This window comes from Coffea arabica, chromosome 7c, assembly GCF_036785885.1.
Source record: "Coffea arabica cultivar ET-39 chromosome 7c, Coffea Arabica ET-39 HiFi, whole genome shotgun sequence".
Lineage (NCBI taxonomy): Eukaryota > Viridiplantae > Streptophyta > Magnoliopsida > Gentianales > Rubiaceae > Coffea > Coffea arabica.
The window spans coordinates 22572198-22595737 of NC_092322.1; the positions used below are offsets into that span (position 1 = coordinate 22572198).

The window sequence follows — 23540 nt, forward strand, 5'->3', positions numbered from 1 at the left end:
GCTCCTTTAGGAACTTGCGAATGAAGGACCTAGAAGGAAAAGAAAGAAATAGAATCAGATCATTCATACATGAAATTTGCAGGGAAAAGTTTCTAGTAGAGCAAGATACCGAAACTGCTAAGACAGCATAGGATAGTTCCTATGTCTACTGAAGAAGCGCTGAGCTTCCCCAAGGAGAGCTGACCTGATCAGCTCGGGGTGTCGATGGGAGAGCTGATCCAAAACCTGCAAAACAGAGAAGATGAGCTAACAAAGGGGGCCCGAGGGTTGTCCCCGAGGGCACTCCGACGGCCAAGTTAGTTTTCCGGTGAGTAGGGTTCACGGGAAGTAGTAATTGTCCAGAGTAAATTGTCAATAGTGAGCGTACCTTGTACAGTGGATGTGCGTTATTATTTATACCTGCAAGGGAGTCCGACCTCCGCACGACGCGGGACTTGCCCAGTATAGATAGTATCTCGCACTCAGGGGGATTACTCCCGACCTCTTCGGGACGGACCTTCGCCTCCCCTGGAAGCCCTAGTCGGTGCGGCCCAGGGCTGCTGCCAGGGGTCTGGGGGCCAAGGCCCAGCTCGGTTCTTCCTGGGCTGCCGCGTGTCTGGGCCCAGAACGGGGCCTCTGCACTAGCCCCCTAGATTAGGTAGGACTGTCAGGCAGACCTAATCTATCTCCGCCACGTGGGAGGCCAGAACCGCGCACTACCCTGCCGAGGTCACCTCTGGTACAGTGCTGTCACAGGGACGCTGCGCCCACGTCCTTTCAGCTGTCCCGCCTCTTCGGTTTTCGTGCCCGTATTAAATGCGTTCACATGAGGGTCGGTTCAAATTCATGCAACCGTTTTCCCTCCACTCTTCCCCCTATAAATAGGGGATGCCAAATACTCATCTGTCCCATTTGCCATTTCCGCTTCTTCTTGTGCATTTCAAGTTATCACTCTCCCTGTGCACTCACATTTCCATTTTCCAGCAACCTCCGGCGTCCTGTGCCCAGATTCCGGCGAGCCTTCAGTCCTTCTTCTGCCGTCATCAGTAAGTCCTTTTTGCGACTCATCTTCCCTCTTTGCGGTGTCTCTTTTGCCCTCTGCTACCTCCCACTTTTTATGTCGGAGCATTCCTCCTCCTCTGTTGCCGTAGTATCAATCCGCCGCCGAGCTCCCCGAATCATCGTTCTTTCCTCGCCTTCACCCTCATCTTCGTCACCATCTTCTCCTCCTCCCCCTTCCCCTTCTTCTGCTTCTAGTCCCAGCTTCCACACCTCAGATCTACTTGAGCCTACCGATACCATGAGTTCTCCGTCTGCCCACTCTCCTTCGGCGCAAGCCCTTGAGGAGGCAGCCGAGCTCGACGCGCTCATCGCGCGGCAGGCTACCTCCACTCCCTCCCCCAAATCCCCCCATGACTCCCCTGGCGGAGCCCAGGAGGGTGCCGGGGAGGATAGGGACTCATCGGGTGGGTCCCCTGCTCCCGAGCAGGGGAACGATCCTGAATTCTCCTATGGCTATCCTGACCTGCAGGAGGCCACCCTCTCTCCCCAGGATCTGGCCGAGCTGGCTAGGTCGTACTCCATCCCTCCAGCCTACGAGCCGAGGTTGGCCGGGCCCGACGACCGGGCCTGCCGGCCTCCCCCTGGCTTCGTAGCCATCTATAGGGAGCAGCTCATCGCAGGGCTCCGTCTCCCCATCCATCCAGCTCTAACCGAGATTCTGGACCACTGGGGGCTCAGAATCACACAGCTCCATCCCACCTCTATCAGGATCATCACCGGATTCCTGATCTACTGCCTTCTCTGCGACATCCCCTACTCTCTCTCCCTCTTCCGAGCTGCCTTTATTCTTAAGGCCGCCCTCTCGGGGTGGTACTACTTCTCCCGCCGTGGCCCCCAGACCAAGGGGGGTAAAGGGGCCCAGGAGTTGTTCTACGGGCTCCCCTCGTCCGTGAAGGACTGGAAGGAGGACTTCTTCTTTGTCAGGTCCACACATTTTCCCCCCAATGTGTGGAAGGTTGGGGGAGTCAAGGCTGACCCCTACCCGGAGGACCTGGACTACGAGACCCTTGGCCAGCTGTTGGGTTCCAAGGTGAAGCTCGATGTCACCAAGATCTCTACTGAGCAGATCTCCGCAGCCGGGCTGATGGGGACGGTGTCCGGATCCTCTGGGGAGGTGGCTACCCCCCAACCCAAACTCGACACCTGTAACGCTGGCCTTGCCCCTGTCGCATTTGTAGTATAGGGTTTTCCTTTTTTACCCTTAACTGTCTTGCGTTTGGCTGATCTGGTGGTGTTCATTGCAGTGAGGAAGCTCTCCCAGCTGCTGGGCGCACCCCTCGAGGAGGTCACTCCCGACCCCCAACCCGGAGCTGCTCGGGGGGTCCCAGGTGGGGCTTCCACCCCGGGGGGCGGCTCAGCCCCCCAGAAGGAGACATCACAACCATCCCCCTCCAAGCAGGCCGCCAGCAAAAAGAAGGCGGCCGGACAGAAGAGGGGCAGAGGGGACGAGCCCTCTCAGGCTGGGCAGAAGAGGCTCGCCCTGGTCTCTGCACAGCCTCCTCCTCTTGCGCGGGTCTCCGGGGGACCAGTCCACCTGGGCGTGGGCTCTGCCGAGGAGCAGGTCCAGGAATCGACTCCCCCGAGCTTGTGGCACTTCCGCCACATAGCTCCCCTGAAGCCAGGCCAAGCCCCCACGATGCATGACCCCCGCCACTTCTGTCCGTCCTGGAAACTCTCCATCAACGACCGAGCCCAGTTCCCCGAGGTGGCTCGCGAGCTGATGGTGGGCTCGGTCCTTCCTAGGGACAGGAAGTGAATGGAGCTGGCCAGCCCTTCCGAGCTCTTGGACGAGTACTACACCGCCCAGGCCCAAGTAAGTATCACCCATTGGTTAATTTCACCCCCGTGTCTGGGTTGAGTGATGTGGCATGCTGATCTGCTTTCTCTCTTTCCCAGTCCAACGCTGCTGGTGCCGCCCTGGCTACCCGCTTCTCCGAGCTGTCTCCCGACCTGGAAAAGTTGCGGAAGAAGAACCTGGAGGCGGAGAGGAAGCTTTCCCAGGCCCTCCAGGAGGCCAGCTCCCTTAAGGCCAAATTAGGCCAGGCCGAGAAGGAGATGGACGCCGCCCAGGTCCAGCTCGCCTCCACCAGGTCGGAGCTCGACCAGGAGAGGGCTGGTGTGGCCAGGCTGAAGGAGGAGCATGCCATAGAGCTCTCCGGCACCGTCAGCCGAGAGCGGAAGAAGGCTGTTCGGGAGTTCATATCCTCCGATCAGTTCGAGGTGGACATCGCCCTCCTCAACCAGCCCATCCTCCAGGTTGGCTCTACGCGGGCCCTGACCCAGGTGCAGGGCCTCAACCTACCCGGCTTCAACGTGGCGGACTTCAAGGACTACGACCCCGCGGCCGAGGATAGGCTGGACTGGCTCTTTGATGGGTACCGAAAGGGGCATGCCCTGAAGAGCCTGGTCCGCCGAACCGACGTAGGAGCAGACCTGGAGGAGGTTCCCCTGGAGGAGGAGGGGTCTCCAGGCAGAGCTGCCGGGAAAGAGCCGGTGGCCTAGGGCGGTAGCCACTCCAGAAACCCTTTCTGTCTTTTTGTAAGAATGCGACCATGCTCCAGTTGAAAATGCTCTTGGAGGTCCGTCCAGGACGGAAGGGGTTTCCTGCTTCCGGGCTCCTGAATAGCCTTCACCATACGCCTCTCAACATGCTTAAGATGTACTTTCAGCTTCCACCCCAGTCAGGCCGCCAGCAGGTAGAACAGACATCGAAGGAGATTACCAGCTCGGAAATTTTACGGTAGATAGGCAGGGCGCTTTGTAATAGATAGGCAGCTCGGAAGCTTTGTAATAGATAGGCTTGCAATATATACACAAGATTTCGAAGAGTTATTTTCTTCTCTCCTTGCCCACTCGCAATGCTATGTGCCGACCTCCGGGGTCGAACACCTCACACTTCTCCCCCTTGGGGCTGAGTGCTTTAAATATTAAGCGCGTCCTTGCCGACCTCCCGGGTCGAACACTTCACACTTCCCCTACCGAGTACTTTAAGCATTAAGTGCGTTCTTGCCGACCTCCTGGGTCGAACACTTCACACTTCATTAAGCGCGTTCGTGCCGACCTCCTGGGTCGAACACTTCACACTTCACCTACCGAGTACCTTAAGCATTAAGTGCGTTCTTGCCGACCTCCTGGGTCGAACACTTCACACTTCATTAAGCGCGTTCGTGCCGACCTCCTGGGTCGAACACTTCACACTTCACCTACCGAGTACTTTAAGCATTAAGCGCGTTCTTGCCGACCTCCTGGGTCGAACACTTCACACTTCATTAAGCGCGTTCGTGCCGACCTCCTGGGTCGAACACTTCACACTTCACCTACTACCCCTAGCCCCCTACTAGGACGTTGAGCGAGGGAATGCTGAATGTGCTAGTATAAGGTGCAGGTTCGAAAATTGTAAAAATGAAACAAGTACAAGTGGAAATTAAAACGAGCTGAGATTGAATGAGAAAACAAAAAACTCGGATTCCAGAGAACAGGCCACTGAACACCCTGGTTTAACCTATGCTACAAACAACCTTAAATTGGAGAGATGCCATGTCCGAGGTACTTCAGATCCATCCATCTTAGCGAGCTTGCAATACCCAGCTCGGCTCACCTCAAGGACCCTGTAGGGGCCTTCCCAGTTTGGGTCGAGCTTGTTGGAGCTGTGTGCTCGGCTTACCGAGTTCTTCCTCAGGACGAGGTCTCCGGGCCGGCACTGCATGGTCCTCACTTTGGCGTTGTGATAGCGGGCGAGCTGGCTTTTGTACTTAGCCATCCGAACAGCCGCTTCCTCCCGTCTGACTTCGAGCATATCCAAGTTGCACCTGAGCTCCTCCTCGTTGGAGTTTGCCACGAAGTTCTGTGTTCTAGGTGAAGGAAGACCAACCTCCGCGGGCACCACCGCCTCTACTCCATAAGTTAGGGAGAACGGGGTCTCGTGAGTAGCCGTCCTGGGCGTAGTGCGGTAAGCCCAGAGGACACTGGGGAGCTCATCCAGCCAGCTTGATTGGACGGACTCCAGTCTAGTCTTCAACCCTTGCAGGACAGTTCGGTTAGCGTTCTCCACCTGGCCATTGGCCTGGGGGTGACCAATCGACGTGAAGTGCTGGTTGATTCCGAGCTCGGCGCACCAGCTCCGGAAAGGGTTCTCGGCAAACTGGCGGCCGTTGTCAGATATCAGGACATGCGGAATCCCAAACCGGCAAACTATGCTCTCCCAAAAGAATTTCTAGATCGCCTTCCCCGAGATAGAAACCAGGGGCACCGCTTCCACCCACTTTGTGAAGTAGTCTATGGCTACCACGAGGTGCTCATATCTTCCCGGGGCTCGTGGAAAGGGACCCAGGAGGTCTATCCCACATTGAGCGAAGGGCCAAGGACTGTGGATGGGGACCATCTCCCGAGCTGGCTGATGGCGCAGCGAAGCGTGCACCTGGCAGGCTCGGCATTTCTGGACCAGATCTGCTGCGTCTCGGAAGACGGAGGGCCAATAGTAGCCCAAAAGGAGGCACTTCTTAGCCAGCACTCGGGACCCCACATGGGCCGCACATATTCCTTCATGGACTTCGCGCAGGACATAATCACCTTCTTCGGGCGTTACGCATTTTAGCCAGGGGGACAGGTACGACCTCCTGTAGAGGGTTCCCCCGGCGTAGGCGTACTTGGCAGCTCGGAGCTGGATGCGTCGGGTCTCGGCTTTGTTTTCGGGGAGGTCACCCGAGCTGAGGAAGTCAACGAGGGGCGTCATCCAGGTGGCCGAGCTGTCTATAGCCAGGACCCGGACCTGATCGATACTCTTCTGCTTTAGCACCTCCACCAATACCTCTTTGCTCAGGTGAGCAAATGAGGAGGATGCCAACTTTGAGAGGGCGTCTGCTCGCTTGTTCTGGGACCTTGGCACCCGCTCGATTTCGAACGTTTCGAACAAGGCCACGGCCTCTCGTACTTTGGCCAGGTACCTTTTCATAATCTCGTCCTTGGCTTCGTACTCCTCAAGGACCTGAAGGACGACGAGCTGTGAGTCGCTCCTGACCTGGATCGCGGTTATTCCCATCTGGTGGGCTATCCGCAGTCCTGTGAGCAGGGCCTCGTACTCGGCCTCGTTGTTGGACGCGGGGAAGTCCAATCGGAGGGCGTAGGTCAGCTCTTCCCCGGTAGGTGAAATAAGTAACAGACCTGCCCCGCTCCCTTCCTTGCTGGAGGCCCCGTCTACGAACAACACCCAGGGCTCCTTCTGCAGCAGCTCCTCGTGCAGGGGGCTTAGCTCGGTTAAGCTCAAGCTAGCCCCCTCAGCAAGGAAATCTGCCAAGGCCTGGGCCTTGATGGCTTTGCGGGACTGATAGCCGATGTCGTGCTCGGCTAGCTCGACAGCCCATTTGGTCATCCTGCCCGAGACCTCTGGCTTGGTGAGTATCTGACGCAAGGGCTGGTCAGTCAGGACTACAACGCTGTGAGCTTGGAAATAGGGGCGGAGTTTGCGAGCAGCGTGTACCAGGGCCAGGACCAGTTTCTCGGCTGGCGTGTATCGCGTCTCTGGCCCCTGGAGAGCTCGGCTGACGTAGTACACCGGCCTCTGAGCCCCCTCATCCTCCCGCACCAGGACCGCGCTGACGGCCTCGTTGCAGGCGGATAGGTATAGGAATAAGGTCTCCCCGGCTCTGGGGCTGTCAGAGATGGTAGCTCGGCCAAGTAGGTTTTGAGGTCGATGAAGGCCTTCTGGCACTCCTCAGTCCAGTGGAAGTCCTTCGGCGCTTTCAATACTCGGAAGAAGAGCAGCCCCCGGACCGCGGAGCGCGAGAGAAACCTATTCAGGGCGGCCATCCTTCCTGTTAGCCGTTGGACCTCCTTCACGCTCCTCGGAGGGGCCATGTCCATGATGGCCTGGAGTTTATCCGGGTTGGCCCGGATTCCGTCTCGGGACACCAGGAAACCGAGAAACCTTCCCGATCTGACCCCAAAAGTGCACTTCTTCGGATTTAGGCGCATCCGGCTCTTCAGTAGGATGTCCAGGACCTCTCGCAGGTCGGGTATGAGGCGCTGGTCAGTTCGACTTTTGACGATCATGTCGTCCACATAAACCTCCATGCTCCTGCCGACCTGGTTTTGGAATAACTTGTTCACCAGGCGCTGGTAAGTTGCTCCCGCGTTCTTCAATCCGAAGGGCATGGTCCTGTAGCAGTAGGTTCCCTCCTCGGTGATGAAGGAGGTCTTGTCCCGGTCCTCCTAAGCCATTTCTATCTGGTGATATCCCTTAAAGGCATCCAGAAAGCATAAAACGTCAAAGCCCACAGTAGAGTCTACTAACCTGTCAATTCGAGGTAGGGGAAAGCAGTCCTTTGGGCAGGCTTTGTTAAGGTCTGTGAAGTCTACACACATCCTCCAGGTCAGGTCCTCCTTCTTGACCAGGACGGGGTTGGCCAGCCAGGTCGGGTAGTAGACCTCCAGGATGATCTTGGACTCCAACAACTTGCCGACCTCAGCCCTGATCACCTCATTTCTCTCGGGGGCGAAACTCCTTTTCTTTTGCTTTACTGGCTTGAAGTGAGGGTCCACGTCGAGGTGATGGACGGCCAGGTCCGTAGGGATCCCGGGCATGTCATCCACCGTCCATGCGAAGACCTGGGAGTACTCCCTCAATAAGGCCTTCAAGCCTTCCTTCTCGTCCGCTGGCAGCAATGCCCCGATGCGGATGACCTGGTCGGGACGTTCCTTCCTCAAAGGGAACTCCTCAATCTCATCTTGGGTGCCCAGCTGTTGGGCCTCATCCCCTGGGATGTAGGGCTCCAAACAGGTTGTCTGGGCGACCACCTTCTCCTGCCCCCGGAGAGTGGCCAGGTAGCAAGCCCTGGCTACCTCTGGGTCGCCGCGCACCTCGGCTATCCCCCCAGGAGTGGGGAACTTGACGCTGAGGTGAAAGGTAGAGGGAATAGCCCGGAGGGCGTTCAAGGCAGGTCTCCCCAAGAACACATTGTACGGGGACGACTGCTTGACCACCACGAAGTTAACGGGAACGGTCCGACACTTGGGAGCCTGACCTACTGTGACCATCAGGGTGATCATCCCTTCCGAGCTGATGGGTGGTCCGGTGAAGCCCACCAAAGGCGTCCGGACCGGGGTCAGCTGGTCATCCCTTAATCCGAGCTCCTTGAACACGCGATAGAACATGATGTCAACCGCGCTACCCTGGTCGACATACACCTTCTTCACCCGGTAGTTATTGGTGACAATGTCTATCACGATAGCTTCATGGTTCCCAGAAGCCAAGGGAACCGCATCCCTGGGTCCGAAGGTGATCTCCTCATCCATGCGCAGGCGCTTCAAGGAGTCGTCCCCTTCGGGGGGTGGCCGCTTATTCTTCCGGGCTGCGTGACTGTCCCCCCCCGTGGGACCTCCCGCAATGGTGTTTATCACTCCCGCCAGGTTCTGGGTGTCCTGGTCGGGAGAGTGGTTCCGAGGAGCCTCACGCCGCTCTGGACGGTCGCGACGTGGTCCCTCACGCCTATCTCCGTAATGGTTGCGTCCGAACTCCTGACCTGGTCGGCGTACGAACCGACCTAGAAAGCCACGTTGGATCAGGTCCTCGATCTCCTTACGCAGGGCCCAGCACCCCTCCGTGTCGTGTCCGACGTCACGGTGAAAGGCGCAATATCGGTCCTGGTTCCTTTTGTTCCGGGGCGTCCCCATCTTGGGCGGTCGATCTCCCAGCCCTTCCGCCTCCATGACGGCCAAGATCTGAGCTCTGGGCTGTGTTAAAGGGGTGTAGGTCTTCTCTGAGAGTGGTGGCAGAGCAGGGGTCTTCTCCTTCGAGAGCCGGTCAAAGACATTTTTCTTGGCCGGGGCCTCCTTGCCCTCCAGGGGGTTGGTCCGGCCCTTACGATCTCCGATCTCCCGATCTGACTCTTTCTTTAGGCGACCCGCCTCCTCCGCGTTGGCAGCCTCGTGAGCCCTGCGTAGGAGCTTTTCCAGGTTTACGGGAGGCTTCTTGGCCAGATCGTAGAAAAGCTCCTCCACCCTGAGCCCGTTTGTGAAGGCGGCCATCACCACTTTTTCATCCTTGTCCCTGACCTGCAAGCTCTCCGCATTGAAGCGGGTCATGAAATTCCTCAGCGACTCGTCGGGCCGTTGCCTGATGGACATCAGGTGGGTTGCGTTCCTCGCGTACACCTTCGAGGAGACGAACTGGGCTGCAAACTGCCGGGCCAGCTCGGGAAAGCTCCGTATAGATCCCGGTTTCAGTCCCTGGAACCAGAGCCGCGCCTTCCCCTTTAGGAACATAGGGAAGGTCTTGCAGCGAACCTCATCCGCGGCGGTTTGCAAGCGCATATGCGTCAGGAATACCGAGAGGTGGTCTTCCGGGTCTGTAGAGGCATCGTACATCTCGATGCTCGGAATCTTGAACCTCCGGGGTAGGGGGTAGTCCTCTATCTCCCGGGTAAAGGGCGAGGTTGCATAGTTGTCTTCGTATGGCCGGGGTCTCAAGATCTGCTCGAGCTCATCCCGAGCAGGGTCCAGATAAAGGGGGTCGCGGGGCCGGCTCTTAACAGACCGAGCAGGGGAACGCTCGAACCCATTCCGTGTAGGTTTCCTAGGAGAGGGGTCTCTGGGATGACTCCTCGCGGACCTGTCGCGGGAATACCTCTCGCTGTCCCCGACCACCGAGGCTCGGGGGCGGGGAGGAGTCCGGGGTCGCTTCCTCCTAGGGGGCTGGTCTCGCGACTCATCCTCCGAAGGATCAGGGGGTAACTCCTTCTCCTTCCCCTTGGCCTTGGAGGTCTGTGCGCCCCCAGCCCCCTCTCCTTCCTTCGCCTGCCGAATTATATCCTCCAGCATGGGGAGATTCTCCGTCACAAACTGGAAGATCTGCTGCCTCCGTTCCCCTGAAAGGGCTGAGCCACCGGCGCCCTGGGACGCCCCGGCCTCTTTCCGCTGGGACCCCTCACCGCCCCCAGGGCCGGCGCTCTCTGCCGTACGCTTGGATCGCGTCCGGGCCATCAACACAATCTTACTTACCTTACGGTTCCCACAGACGGCGCCAACTGAAGAAGCGCTGAGCTTCCCCAAGGAGAGCTGACCTGATCAGCTCGGGGTGTCGATGGGAGATCTGATCCAAGACCTGCAAAACAGAGAAGATGAGCTAACAAAGGGGGCCCGAGGGTTGTCCCCGAGGGCACTCCGACGGCCAAGTTAGTTTTCCGGTGAGTAGGGTTCACGGGAAGTAGTAATTGTCCAGAGTAAATTGTCAATAGTGAGCGTACCTTGTACAGTGGATGTGCGTTATTATTTATACCTGCAAGGGAGTCCGACCTCCGCACGACGCGGGACTTGCCCAGTATAGATAGTATCCCGCACTCAGGGGGATTACTACCGACCTCTTCGGGACGGACCTTCGCCTCCCCTGGGAGCCCTAGTCGGTGCGGCCCAGGGCTGCTGCCAGGGGTCTGGGGGCCAAGGCCCAGCTCGGTTCTTCCTGGGCTGCCGCGTGTCTGGGCCCAGAACGGGGCCTCTGCATCTACTAAAATGTCAGATGTTCTTTTTTGAAGGACCTGCAAAATGGAATCAGGAGTTGTGTATATGCCCTTTCTCAGATTTGCGAGGCAATGGAATAAAAGAAAAGCAAAGCAATATAACAAAAGTAAAAACAAAAGCAATAGAACAAAAATAAAAAGTTCTGTATAACCTTATATTGGGGAAAATTGCAAAAGTATTTCATAAACACAAAGTTAATAGTAACTTGGACCATTTTCACCTAGGTTTCATCAGCAACAGATACAATGAATCCTTTAGATGTTTCCAAATGTCTTCAAGTCTAGGGGCAGAATTCTTGGAAAGAACAGAAAATACATATGTAGACTTCACAAATGGAGTTCATTTGTTGAGCATCTCTAATGAACTACATCCTTTATTAAGGGCTAATTCAAACTTAAAGGACCACCTGAATACATATCTTTCATCAACCTAAGCAATAGAGAATGAGTATTAGACATGTGCAAACTTTATGGGAGTGCTAGTTTAGCACATGGTCAAACAATCAGAACACGTATTATAAGGAACTTCTTCTCTTCCTCTGTGATCAGCAACGAAAACATATTGCACCTGGATAAGTTTGAAGTATTATATTCACAAATGGAGTACAGAACTGTTTCCCGGATAAAACTATGGCTGCTTAAATAACAGTGTCGAAATTATTTGGAACTTTTCTTTTCTTAAGATGTGAAACTCAAGCTTCTGACATAAGATCAGGCAACAAAAACAAATGGTCGCCTTCGTCATATCTCTGTGTCTCACAGTTTCACACGCACTGACAAGCTGTACAACCAAGAAAATCTTGATTTTATATGAGACAAATTTTGATCCTTAATAGTCAAAGATATATGCTCAAGATGCAACTTTACTAACTAAAGGGCAAGTCAGATCTGAAATATCGAGGTAATAAATCCTTTTCTTTTAGATTCATCACTTTTTTTCCCTTTTTTTTTTTAATTTGCTCATTTCCTCCACTTCCAAAACCTTTCAGCAGCTTGTCAGTTAATCAACCAGATGGATATTCTAGAATCATGAAATATTCCAAAGAAAAACGTTATGAAAGATTCACTCAAACATACAGAGAAAGAATAGTTATTGGAACCACATTAAATGGTTCGTCTTCAAGAAATGAAGGAAACGTTCTAATGCCAACATCTGAAATTTTTTCGATTTGGCTTATACATACACATCTAAATGTCAGAACAAGATGGCCTAGGGCCAAGTCTAAAGCACAAAGAGTTGCAAAGTTTTGAACAATCTATAAGAACAACGCATAACAAACTCTGCCAACAAGCAGAGGTAAGCAGGAACAAACTCATCTACCAAGATGCTGAATAAAAGGGAAAAATGGGAAAAAAAAGGCTAAGCTCAGATTCAATCAGAAAACTTGAGCAAATGAGCAAAAATCTTTGCAGTCACCACATATTGGTGATTCTAGAACATAAGAACTAGAAGCAGGAGAACTCCCTTGAACCAGTTTAGCAGGCTAATTGAACATGACCAGATCTGTTCCAAGCTGGATTTATATACACTATCACCTTGACTTACCTACTCGATACTGGCAATGAGGCAATTTCTTGTAATACCACAATATTTGAGTGCACTGCAACTTCAATAAGATCTGAGACAAGTATCACGTTCTCTCAGATTGAAGTTGCAGGGTGCAGAAAGAAAGGAACATCAGGGAAATTAATGGATTCTAAAACTTTGCCATTAACGGATCCTAAAACTCACCAAATTGAATTTCAGCTTTGGTATGTTGTCACAGGTCTGTGAATTGGTAACTTTGATCTGTGCTCAACTTTGTCCAACAGTCACTCAACACCACATATTGGTGATTCTAGAACATAAGAACTAGAAGCAGGAGAACTCCCTTGAACCAGTTTAGCAGGCTAATTGAACATGACCAGATCTGTTCCAAGCTGGATTTATATACACTATCACCTTGACTTACCTACTCGATACTGGCAATGAGGCAATTTCTTGTAATACCACAATATTTGAGTGCACTGCAACTTCAATAAGATCTGAGACAAGTATCACGTTCTCTCAGATTGAAGTTGCAGGGTGCAGAAAGAAAGGAACATCAGGGAAATTAATGGATTCTAAAACTTTGCCATTAACGGATCCTAAAACTCACCAAATTGAATTTCAGCTTTGGTATGTTGTCACAGGTCTGTGAATTGGTAACTTTGATCTGTGCTCAACTTTGTCCAACAGTCACTCAATGGGATTTTCCTCCCTTTAAATACCTAATAGAAGCAAAAAATGAAAAAGAAAAGAAAATCCAAGGTGAATCACAGCAATAGGAGAAGTAGGAGTAATTTCATAGCTCATATCCGATTTATAGAGGTTATTTGAACTTAAAAAGAAAAAGAAAAAAAGGGAAGTGAGAAAGAAATGGATTCCTGAGCCATTTGTTCTGAGCAGAGAAACCAAGTCTGTGTTACTCTGACAAAATCACACTGAAGGAATAGGGGAAAAAAAAAAAAAGAAAACCCAACAAAAATTATACTGAAGGAATAGAAAAGAGTATCTTTACTATATGCTTCTGCTGAGCCGATTCTGGGGATCATATGAATCTGCAGCAGCAGTGAAGAGGGTTTCAGAAACTGGGACAATAGTTCCATAAGATGTGTCTAACATTGCATGAAAAAAGAACATAAAGAACATTTTAGTAGCGGATAATTATAAAAAGCGTTGCAAACTATTAACTTAGGACTGCACTTACCACTGTAATCACTTAGCAAAGTTGTATCATCAAGTTCAGATTAAAGCATTGGGAACCTCCAAAAATTCTTTTCTCTTTCGAGAAATAGTTTTATCCTGTCTGATTTAACATATACAAGTACTAATGGAGTCGTACATCTCACCTATCATGTAGAATCCACATCTGCATGGACTCTCCTGGCAAATGTAACCATTGTTGAAAACACACGCATGCTTCGTCACTCTAAAATATGAGGTGAGAAAGTTGACTCTGCTTTCTGAATAAATGAAAGAAAATGTGGATCACCAATATTTTATACTTTACAATCTTTAGAGCCTCATTTCCCATGTTTACCTGTCGTTCTTGTATTTGTTTTACTAAACATATAGCAGAATCGTGACAGGATATGGCCTCAATCATTCAAATAGTTGTAATTATGATGAAGCAGATCTTGTGGCCACAGTTATCAAATAAATTTAAGCTAGGATCTGAAAGAACAAATGGGCTAGTGGGAAAAACTATGCAGACTCGCCACATTTTTGTAGTCTGTTGAAAATCATTACAAATAGCAGCAGGAGAACTCCTTACCACAATTTTATCAAGCAGGTTGTGCATGATTACTTCTATTTTGAGCTGAATTTAAGGAGACGTGCGCCTTGACCTACTTGATATTCGCAGAGCTGTTTGTGTAATAGCAACAATTGAGTGCATTTAGACGTCAAAAAATTGCAGGACAAGAACAGTTATCAAATAAGTTGAAGCTAGGATCTGATAAGCACAGATGGTCTAGTGGGAAAAACTATGCAGACTCACCACATTTTTGAGGTCTGTTAAAAATCATTACAAATAGCAGCAGGAGAACTCCTTATGACAACTTTGTCAAGCAGCTTGTACACGGTTACTTCTATTTCAAGCTGAATTTAAGGACACGTGCACCTTGATTAGTTGATATTCGCAGAGCTATTTGTATAGCAGCAACATTTGAGTCCATTTAGACTTCAAAAAATTGCAGGACAGGCATAGGATTTTTCAGGTAGAAGATGTGAGGCTCTTTAGGCTGAATTTGATCAGAACAGCAAGAGAATTTAGGATAGAATTCGAAGAAACAAAAGAAATCAGGAAAATTAACGAAGGCCAGCAATACTAATCCAATGACATTCTCGAGAGGCATGAAAGTATTCTGCAATTTGATCCTGACCATATGGAATCACAGCTTTGCTTGTGTATCTGTAGGTCTGGCAACAGCTCCTCTTTCCTCTTAGCTCCACCATGTCCATCCGTTGCTATGTGGTATTTGCCTCCTTTAGCCCTTTCCAATCACCAAGAAAAAAATAATTTCTTGGCAATTGCATGAATTGATCAATATACCAGTATGTTGCTCCAATTGTAGTTTCCTTCTGGCAATAGCTGTTGGTAGTGATGAATTAAAATGATTTGCAGTGAGGTCTAATTTATTTCTACTGAGCATTTATCATACAAGAAGGAATACAGAAATCTTTGTTATTCTTCATTGGAAAGTGCCTTTTGGTTAAGCTCTTCAAAAGAGAATTTGCAGATGTTTCCTTGAATTCTCCGTTGTTAAATGTTAGACGATACCAGATTCTAGAGATCTGAAATGAACATTGAACTTTTCATCCGATGCATTAGAATAAGAGGAACTTTTTGAAAAAAAAAAAAAAAAGAAAAAGAGACAAAGAATAATGGTTCGATTAAAAACAGTGATAAGAGGAACAAACTCATATATCTAGATGGTAAAAAATTAAGAAAGGAAAAAGGAAAAAGAAAATAAAATAAAAGCAAAATTCTACACAATAAGGTTGCAAAAGCATACCGCATTCTTGGCATTTCGAAACGAATTGAAAAAAGGAAAAAGAAAGTATAGGGTCATTCAGTTATTTGATCTCAAAGAGAATTAGCACTCTCGCTGGAATATATATATAACAGGACCAGAAAAGTGTACCTGGCATATTTGATTGTACTCAACTGGTTTTAAGGATCACACAAATCTATAGCCATATTGAAGAAAATTTCAGAAATTTGGATGATTGATAATATACATTATGAAATATTGAAGGAAATAAGAACATCAGAATATTACAGAAACAATGTTGATAGACAATGGTGAATTCATAAATGCATGACTCATCAAATCAAAGAAAGTGTCGGGTCATTCAGTTATTTGACTGGGATGAAAAGTGTAACTGGCATACATTTTTGTGCACAGCTGGTTGTAAGGATCACACAAATCTGTAGCCATATGAAAGAAAATTTCAGAAATTGGGATGATTGAAATATTGAAGGAAATAAGAACAGCAGAATAGCATCGAAATGTGTTTGATGGACAATGTTGAATTGACAAATGCATGACTAATTGAATCAAAGAATTGGAAAGCTCCAGAAATTGCACTGAGAAACATGAAAAGCTATACTAGCATTGAACTGATTGAATATACACAAATAGAACAGCGGTAGTATATCTAACCTGATAAGTGGAACCACCATCAGCTTTTGAGTCTGTGCCCCCTCAAGAAGATACATTAACAGCAGCCATTGCAAAATGTGATGAGAGGAAATCACTCGCTTTCTGAATTGGCACCAAGAAGATGCCATAGATCAACAATAACGACCTTTAGATCCTCATTTCCCACATCCATCTGTTCTTGCTGAATTTGCTTCACAGAATTTACGGCAGACTTAGAACACTGTTTCACCTCAATCGTATCAAGAGTGAGGGTTTCCCCTAAACAACAAGGGACCTCTTTGAGGCGATCGCAATTATACAAAACCAATTTCTCAAGACAGCAAAAATTATCAGAAGAGGCAGTCCACCAGCGAATGTCCAACTTTGACAATTCCAAGAATCGGAGGTTTTGGAACTCCCCGTCTTCCATTTCCCATTTTTCCCCCACAAAGGAATCATCGCGTAATTTAAGTACTTCAAGGTTGGGCAGCTTTCCAATAGCTGAAATTTTACTCCATGGCTGACGATTATGTAAGAGACTTAACTTTCTCAAATTCAATGGGAATTCAAACTCAGATCCGGCAAATCCACCCATCTTAAGTGATTCTAAACGACTCAAGTAGTCCAGCATGAGAATCCCATTGTAATTTCTAGGAGATGCGTTGTATTCAGAAATCCATTTGTCAGCCCCATGCATGCATGTTAGCCTGCGGATGCTCGGTAACTTTGAGAGTATCTTTTGCAAGCTTTGACTTTCAGAAGAGGGATCGATTGCAAGGGATAAAGTTTCTAAGTGTTCTAAATCTGGAGAGCCTTCAAGATTGTCGACGGGAAATTCAAAACCACGTCCATTATTTGAAAAAATTTCAAAACTTGGAAAAACAACAAGATGGTTTAATGTTTTAATGTTCCAGATAGTGTTCGGTAACTGAAATTTATGAAAGGGTCCTCCTACGGCAAAAGTTTCTAACCTTGAGAGGTTGGCTATTGCAGATGGAATTTTCGTGCTGCCCAATTTAATTCTCATGTACCTCAAATGAACAAGGAATAATACTTCCCTTGGAAAATATGGACAAAAGATCTCCTCCAAATCCAGCACTCTAAGAAGTTTATATAAGAGAAATTTGTGTGACTTGTATAGCTGCAGTCCATGATTACAATCAAAGAAGAGCAAACAACGCAAATTGGGAAAAAACTGCCATGACTTTGTAGGTCCCCCACTGGTGGTAGGGAAAATGGACAGCCGGTAGGGGTTACACGGTCCAGTAAGAAGGTCATATCCATGTAAAATCTGTAGAAAATTTTCTTCTTTTGCTTTTGCCATGCAAAACTCATGTACCAAATCATGAATTCGGCAAACTTTGATCCCACCTAAAGATCTTCGTTGAGTAGCCATAACTAAACTTCTCCCAATTAGATCCATCAAATAGTTGTCCGCCATATCCTCTAAACTCTTTCCTTCAGTTTTTAGCACAAATCCTTCAGAGATCCAAAGCCGTAACAACTTTCGGACAGGAATATCTCGGTCTTCTGGAAATGCACCCAAGTAAAGAAGGCATGGTTTTAAATAATCTGGTAAATAATTATAACTGTGCTCAAGTGTCTCCATGCAGTGTTCATTGTCCACAAAAATGGTGGAACTTAGATGTCTTGCCACTTCTTCCCAGCAGTCTTGCTGAGTAGTACCGAGAATTCCAACAACAAGGACAACTGCAAGCGGCAGGCCCTTACAATATCTTGCTACGTGCAGTACAACTTCACTTAATGTTGAAGGACAATCTTCTTTGGCAAATAGCTTCTTTTGCAGCAATTCCAAACTCTCTTTATCAGTAAGTGGGCGAAGATGGTGAGGCTTGCTATCAGGTTTAATTTGCAAAGATAAATTCTGGAATCTACTAGTTAAGAGTATCCTGCTTCCATTGCAATCATCTGGCAATGAGTGTTTCAACAAATTCCACCCGTCAATGTCCCAAACATCATCCAAAACAATGACATACCTCTTTCCTTTCAATTGTTGGTATAGCTTTTCAGCCAAATCATCTTCATTCATCTTATGATATTGGTCAGAACTCCTAGAATCAATAACACACAAAATCTGCAATAACAAATTGTGCTTGCTATATACTTGAGAAACAGTATGCCAAGCACGAATGTGGAAGTGGAACTTTATTGAATGATCACTATAAACTTTACTAGCTAATGTTGTCTTACCAAGCCCAGGCATACCCACAATGGCAACAATATCCAACTGCCTTGATCCTCTCACAAGTCTATCAATTATACATTCTACCTCATCATTGAGACCCACCAGAGTTTCGTTGGATATTGAAGCAGTAACTTGTGATGGCATGTTAATGGTAGTCTTGGTAACTCTCTGGGTTTCTGACAGGTGCCGAACCTGTGCAATAATAAATACCTGCTCAAATAAAATACAAATTCTGTATATAGCGGTAAGCAGGGTCGAATCCACAGGGACTGGGGATAATTTAATTTCTTCTCAAGTTCCAGATATGGGGGGTTTTTGAAAATGAGAGTAACTAAATTACTTGGAATAAATTAAAATAAAATAAAATAACTACAACTCAAATAACTAATTATCACAATAAAAATAAAAATGGATGAACTCTAGCCAAGAGACAACTTCGGAGATGGTTCACTTAATTCGATCACAGATGCAAGGATTATTCCAGTTACTATCTGATAAATTAGTTATAGTTGTCATACACGCGATAAACAACCAACTCTTCCTCAATTTGTCGATAGCCAAGATACGGCCGTTGACTATTTCTCTAATCAGGAAATAACCTTAGTTACGACCATAGAAGTTCAATTCCCTAATTGCATGAATAATTAGAAGAGCCTAATTCTAACCAATCAACACGCTACGAGGGTCTCTTTAAGTTAGCCTGTCTATCCCCCTGACACAAATCCAATCATGCCAGTTGCCACCAGTTTAGAATAATTAAACAATTACGGATTTAACTATCCTAATTGGCTTCAGGTTATTGAATTAATCTAGAATCCGGGCCCTGGATAATCGAATAATAAAACAACCATATGAACATAAAGCAGAAGATAGACAAATACCAGTGAATAATGGAAATAAATAAAAACTAATTCGATCTCACAAATTTAGTAGAACCAAGTCCTCCATTGTTCTTGACTAGACAAACTTAGCCACGTCTCATGAGAAAATCTTCAAGTAATTTCATTGAGGTCCAGGCCATCAAAAAAACCAAGAAAGAAACAAAACTAAAACTATCCTAAAAAACTCTCAATTCCCCAAAGATAAAGCCGCGGCCAAAGGAAAAGAATTGTCTCCTAATCTAAAACAAATTGCTTCACTTCTCTCCGTGGTCCCCACGAATTAGCACAAGCCTGCCGAATTCACCTCCTTGTTTTGAGCCCCTGTGCGGTCCCTACCGAATTGAGCAAGAGTACAAGTAAAAGTGGGGCTCTGACGAATTGTTTTCTCCCTATTCTTTTCGTTTCCAAATGCTACTCAGCCTCCCCCTATTTCCGTTTGTTTCTGCCGAAGATAAGGAAAAGAAAAGACAAAAGGTCTCAATGTCCTTCTTTTTCGTTTCTTCTTCATAGTCAGACTCCTAGTCAGCAAAAGGGAGCTGGAAGTCCGTTTCTTCTCAGCAACGTGGGCCAGGTTTGTGAAGTTTTTTTAGAAGTCTCCCTTTTCTCCAGAAATTATCCCCTTTTTCGTAATTTCCTGCTCCATTCCCTGAAATTAAGTCCCAATACCAAATATAAGTACATTTCAACAATTAAAACAATATTTGGCAAGAACAAAGAGGGAAATTAATCATAAAATTAACAACAAATTATGCCCTATCAATTCCCCCCACACCCGAATCATGCTTGCCCTCAAGCATGAGAACAACAATTGAACACCGAAATTTAATAATGGCTATTGCTCCAACTACCGTATTGCCAAGGTACCCAGAAAAACATATGTCAAGCATCACGGGTTAAAATCAAAGAAAAACCACCCGGTTAGCTTCCCAATCACCAACTCCTCCAATTTAAAGCAAACTAATCTAAGGAAAAGGAATGGTTGCTCACATCTATCAGTAAATGGTCCAACTATTAATAAAAATCTCGACATTAAGATCACAAACCGACAAGCTGACTTGTTCACATACTAACACAATCTTTATTTTATTTTTTCCCCTTTTTTTGTTTTGTTTTTTTTTTTTGAGTAACAAAAGACTTAGTCCATAGCCCTTAGAACCTTTTGACGCGAACCCCAACATTTGATAGATGGAGGAGCCCGGTTACTCAGCTCCAATCGCTACAGGACCACGCACTCATAGCAACTACTACCTTTTGACGCGAAAATCGACACTTTAGGTGAAGATCCCCGGTTACTCAGTAGTAACTACTAGCAGAGTACAGTCAGCTCTTATTTACAACCATACAGCACAATAACTAAAAATAACACAAAAATAACAGCAGCCAGCCTCAAATTTCCAAATATGGAGAACTAAAATTAATAATTGGACCAATTCACATAAAAAAAAATGCCAACTATCATTCCCCATGCCTAGAAAAGTTAACCAAAAATTGGAAAAGTCAAACAATTACCGATATTCACCAGAGAGATGTTCATGAACTCAACCACATTAATTTAATATCCTTTTGTTAATAACACTTGGCAATAGCAGAATTAGAGACAACAATCCAGCATCAAACTTGGTATTCATATGAAGACTGACCACTAGAAAAAAAAAAGAAATAAAATAAACGAAAAAGGAGATAAATATCAAACTAAAACAAAGGAAAAACCTCTAGAACCCAAAAAAAAAAAAAAAACTAAAAAACTAGCACCCAAACTGACCCCCCCACACCTAAATCACACATTGCCCTCAATGTGATAAATAAACAGTAATAGTAAGCAAAAGAACAACGATACTTCCCTGAAATCACGGGGACCATGGCGGGGCCACAGCAGTGGGTGAGGCGAGGCTTGGTTGAGTTGGGTTGGAGTAGGTTAAGGTCAAGAGATTCTGGACCTAGAAGAGAACCTTGATCTCACTATTGCCGCTAACAAGTAACCCAATCAACAGAAACAAAATTGCCAACATATAGAGGAACAAGTAAATGCAGATCAGTAGAAATCAATATCCTCTAATGAAGTCAACAATCAACCCAATAAGCACAGGTATCTCCCAATTCAAAGGGTAGTGCGTAATAAATGGCCCACCAAATTAGCAATTTAAAGCCCTGAGCAATTTAAGCCCAACAAGTCAATCAGTACCAGAAAATCATTCCAAACAATGTACCAGTTAAACTCCACGGGCAAAGGACGTCCAACCAATTTCACTCAAGCAAACTAGGAGCAATGCGACTGATTAAACAAAGCAACAAATTTCAGCAATTGGACACATATCCACCCAAAATCCCCACAAATGCCCCCAAGAATTCAGCAAGTCCAGTAATAGCAGGTCAGAATTTAGGCAATAACAACTTAGTCACAAGCTCGGAGCTTTCAATCAAGCAGCCAACCAAAGAGAATGAATAAATGTTAGGCAAACTACCACAACCAGTACCACTGGTGTACGCACAGAGAAGAATTAAATCAAACGGCAAACTCAATTCACTAAGAAACCCCAAACAATCAACTTAGCAACTAACTTAATTTATGGCAACAATCAGCGTAATAAAAGCCAGTGTGTCACAGGTAAGCCGACAAATGACTGACTGGAGCCAACCAGAGCTCAACACAGACCCACAGAAGGCAATTACGGAATTAATTAGGCAAAAATGCAGCAGAGGAACCACAAGTGAGTTCAGCAAACAAATTTCCAAAGTAACGCCCAAAAAAACAAAGAGGAGTGGAGAGGAATAAAAACCGATGATCCCTGAAGTAAGAGGATGGCGTGGATGGGCGGCACCGTACGGCAGCTATGGAGGCGCGCCCGGCTGCGCGTGGCTGTCCAGGGGTGCGCTGGGTGGCTGTCGCACGCGAGAGAGATTGAGGGAGAGTGAAGAGCCGGTGGAGGGAGCTGGTGGCACGGCTGAGCTGAGGAGAGTTGATGGTGGGGGTCGCAAGCTTTGGAGGAGGAGCCAGCGAGCTGTGGGCGGACGGCCGTGGGCAGGGGAGCAGTGGCGGCCTTTGGAGCTGCTGAAGGTGGAGACGAGCTGGCGGTGCAGAGCTGGTGGTGAACAGCAGCGGAGAGAGAAGTGAGAGAGCGCAGGGGGCTGGTGGAGGTCCCCTGCTTGTTCGCACGATGCAGCGCGGCGTAGCGCCTGGGCTGGAGCTGCGGTATGTAGGCGCGGTTGCCAAAAATTCAACAGCGCTTGTGCAGAGCAACAGCGGCGAGCAGCGGCGGTGGCAGCTGGGTTGCGCGCAAGGGGGTGCTGGACAGAGCAACGGGCAGCGGATGGCGTGCGTCCGTGGCATTGGGAGGCGGCGGCGGCGGCGACTGGCGCGAGTGTGGCTGGCAGGAATGGTGGCGGAAGACAGCGGTGGTGCTGGGCGTGCGGCAATGGCGAAGCTGGGGAAGAGCTTGCGGAGGTGAGCTGAAGTGTGGCTGGCGAATTGATGTGGTGGTGGAGCTGGATGGTATGGGTGAAAGGGCGGCGGCCGGAAGAAGAAATAAAAGAAAACGGAAGCAGGGCAGCGGGGAAGAAAGAAAGAAAGAAAGAAAGAAGAAAGAAAGAAAGAAAAAGAAGAAAAGAAAAGAGAAAGAAAAGAAAAAAAAATAGTTTTTGGGAATTTTTTTTTTTTTTTTTTTTTTTAGTCAAGGACCCTCTGGCTAAGGCGTGGGCACGCCTAACTGCCCCTAGACTTTTGACCATCCGTCGAAAATTCTCGATCCGTTAGCGTGACCACCTAGCGTGGGCACGTCTAACTGTTATAGAGTCCGCAGAACCTGAACGAAAATTTACTCCGTCAGGCGTGACCATCTAGCGCGGGCACGTCTAACTCCTATGGAGTTCGCAGAACCTGAGCGAAAATTTCTTTTCCTCAAGCGTGACCATCTGGCGTGGGCACGTCTAACTCCTATGGAGTTCGCAGAACCTAAGCGAAAATTTCTTTTCCTCTTACGTGACCACCTGGCGTGGGCACGCTCAACTGCCATTTCCCTGCCACCAAACATCAAACCATTAATTGACACTAACACTTAACTAAAACTTTAAAAATGCATGAAAACTAAAGCAAATAGTCTTGGGTTGCCTCCCAAGTAGCGCATTTCTTTAATGTCTTTGGCTAGACATTTTCATGTGTATTCATGGAGGATAAAATCTTGTGGCTCGTTTCAGTGCTTCATCTTCTATGTAATCCTGATAGCCCTCGTAAATGGAGTAATTCTTGGGCACACGAGCTACGGGCTTCCATGGACTAGTAAATGGCACCAAACAAACAAGTGATGATCTTAAACCTTCACTCACTCCTCCATCAAGAGCACTTATTGGTTCGAGATATTTTGCCATCATGACTCTTAATTTATTCCTGGTATGAAATTCAAAATCATCTGGTATAATAAAATCAATCTCACCAACAGGAATTAAAGAATAAGAGTCACGAAAATATTGATCAAGGAATGGAGGGGATGTCACCGCATTTGGAGATTGTTCACTGGATTCATTCACTTGAACCATTTGATGTTGGGGTCTCAATTCTTGCTCTTCAACTTTCTTTTCAACTACATCTTTAGATTCTTCTTCTTGAAACTCTTGCAGTACCATGTTATTTGTCAGAATAATTGCACTCTCATCTTCCTCATGGTCGATAATAGTCGGTGAGGGCAATTCTTCATAAACTGGAGAAATCAATTTGCTCATTTTAGATGCCCATTCACGCCT

General features: G+C 47.6%; 2 protein-coding genes and 1 long non-coding RNA gene across 3 annotated transcripts; all 3 read right to left on the reverse strand.

Annotated features, from left to right (window-relative positions):
* Nucleotides 1-7248: 7248 nt before the first annotated feature.
* LOC140010613 (uncharacterized) lies at nucleotides 7249-10017 on the reverse strand. The gene has a single exon (XM_072057916.1). The coding sequence runs from the start codon at nucleotides 10015-10017 to the stop codon at nucleotides 7249-7251; it is 2769 nt and encodes a 922-aa protein (XP_071914017.1).
* A 3852-nt stretch (nucleotides 10018-13869) lies between these two features.
* On the reverse strand, nucleotides 13870-14630 carry LOC140010308 (uncharacterized). The gene is made up of 3 exons (XR_011817595.1): nucleotides 14457-14630; nucleotides 14072-14172; nucleotides 13870-13938 (listed from the first exon to the last, which is right to left on the reverse strand). It is a non-coding gene; the product is annotated as an uncharacterized lncRNA (long non-coding RNA).
* A 1201-nt stretch (nucleotides 14631-15831) lies between these two features.
* LOC113699771 (putative late blight resistance protein homolog R1B-17) lies at nucleotides 15832-18069 on the reverse strand. The gene has a single exon (XM_072057917.1). It carries the CDS (start codon nucleotides 18067-18069, stop codon nucleotides 15832-15834), a length of 2238 nt encoding a protein of 745 aa, XP_071914018.1.
* Nucleotides 18070-23540: the final 5471 nt, after the last annotated feature.